This window comes from Populus nigra, chromosome 18 (genome assembly GCF_951802175.1).
Source record: "Populus nigra chromosome 18, ddPopNigr1.1, whole genome shotgun sequence".
Classification (NCBI taxonomy): domain Eukaryota; kingdom Viridiplantae; phylum Streptophyta; class Magnoliopsida; order Malpighiales; family Salicaceae; genus Populus; species Populus nigra.
The window spans coordinates 2,733,166-2,734,818 of NC_084869.1; the positions used below are offsets into that span (position 1 = coordinate 2,733,166).

At 42.5% G+C, this 1,653-nt stretch overlaps 1 protein-coding gene across 1 annotated transcript; it reads right to left on the reverse strand.

Moving 5' to 3' along the window:
* Positions 1-1,386, reverse strand: LOC133678302 (uncharacterized). The gene has a single exon (XM_062100585.1). The coding sequence runs from the start codon at positions 1,255-1,257 to the stop codon at positions 280-282; it is 978 nt and encodes a 325-aa protein (XP_061956569.1). The 5' UTR covers positions 1,258-1,386; the 3' UTR covers positions 1-279.
* Positions 1,387-1,653: the final 267 nt, after the last annotated feature.

Genomic DNA, 1,653 nt, shown 5'->3' on the forward strand with positions numbered 1-1,653 from the left:
TGCAAAAAGAAGATGCGTTTATATATTAATACATTACCAGGGCTGTATATTTTTTATTATTTATTTCTTCACAGGTAATAAGAACAAGACTCACATCTTTCCCCTTACTTTTAAGAGGAGAATAACAGCACTGGATCAAATGACAATCAGCAACAAAAGCAAATCACCAAATCCTATGACACCAATAACTTGGATCCATATATGATATATATTTTTTTTCCTTCGATAGGACTACAGTTAACCTTTCATGATCTTCAAAATCCATCAAACCTCTTGATTCTATGAATTATCAGAGTCACCGCCAAACACACCACTCAAAATGGAAGATCCGATACTGATTGTAGAAGGATTGGAAGAATTATCACCACCACCATTAGGATCACTATTGTTGCTGCCATCAGGATTCATGATGCTTTGCGCAAACGTTTGACCAATCTGTTGTGCAGCCGCATCTACAAACCCTTGAACCATTGTATCCATTATGGTGCCGTTTGCTGCCCCATTAGGCCCCCCACTTGGCTGTTGATAGCTAACCTGCTGCAGCTGCCGCTGCTGCTGCTGCTGCTGCTGCTGCTGCTGCTGCTGCAGCATAGGCATAGCTCCCATGCTTTGGCTGTGCCTGTAAACATAATTAGCTCCTCCAAGTCCAGGCTGCTGCTGGTATTGAATATTGACATTGTTGGCTACCGGCAAAGAGTTGCTGTGCTGAACATGAGGCAAAGGTGTATTATTAACACTCATTGCACACTTCATATGCGCATCAAACTCACAAGCACCACATCGATAAAGCCAATGGTTAGACCCTATCTTGTGACAAATGTCGCAAGAGAAACCTTTGGTTTGGTAAGGAGGATAAAAGGCAAGGTTGAGCTGGTGAGGATGAGATTGGTGAGCAAGTGATAGTGGATTTGTAGCACACATCATGTGCACATCAAAATCACAGGTGGTGCAATGGTAGTTAAATCCACTTCCTTGGAGGCCACAGCCATCACAGTTGAACGAACCACCAGGGTAAACCGGAGTAGAGAAGAGGGTTAAAGGGTGGATGGGGTGGCAAGGGTGGGTTATTAAAGTTGGCATTTGGGTGCATGAGATGTGGAGAGTGAAGTTACAAGGCTTACAAGAATACATCCATCCAGAGGGTTGGAGATTACAGGCAGAGCATGAGGTCATGTAAAGAGATTGAGCGTTGGACAGCTCCAAGGGATGAGGATGGCTAAAGTGGTTGATGTATGGATCATGGTTCAGCTTCCCCATCTCTGCCTCTTCTTTGATTCTGCAAGGATGTTAGGAGAGGGATGAAGAGGTGTTACCTGCTTGATTGCCTGATGAAGGCGATTAAGAAGACTTTTGAAAGATATCTGACAAAGAATATTGTGTGCTTGACTGACGTGGGAAGGAGGGTGGTATGCAAGAGAGCAAAGTCAACTAAACGCGTTTTTCTAATTCCCTGTCTGTTTAGTTGACTTCTGAAACAAGGAGAATTCAAGGAACCAAGTATAATGGTGTCTCATCTCAATTCATTCACCTTAATTTCGTGTCATTGGGAGTAGGTTGTCTGATTTATTTCAAGGTATAATGAACATGTATGAGATTGAGAGAGAAATAGGCAATAGCTAGTAAATATCTCAACACTTTATAAAATCTCTCGAA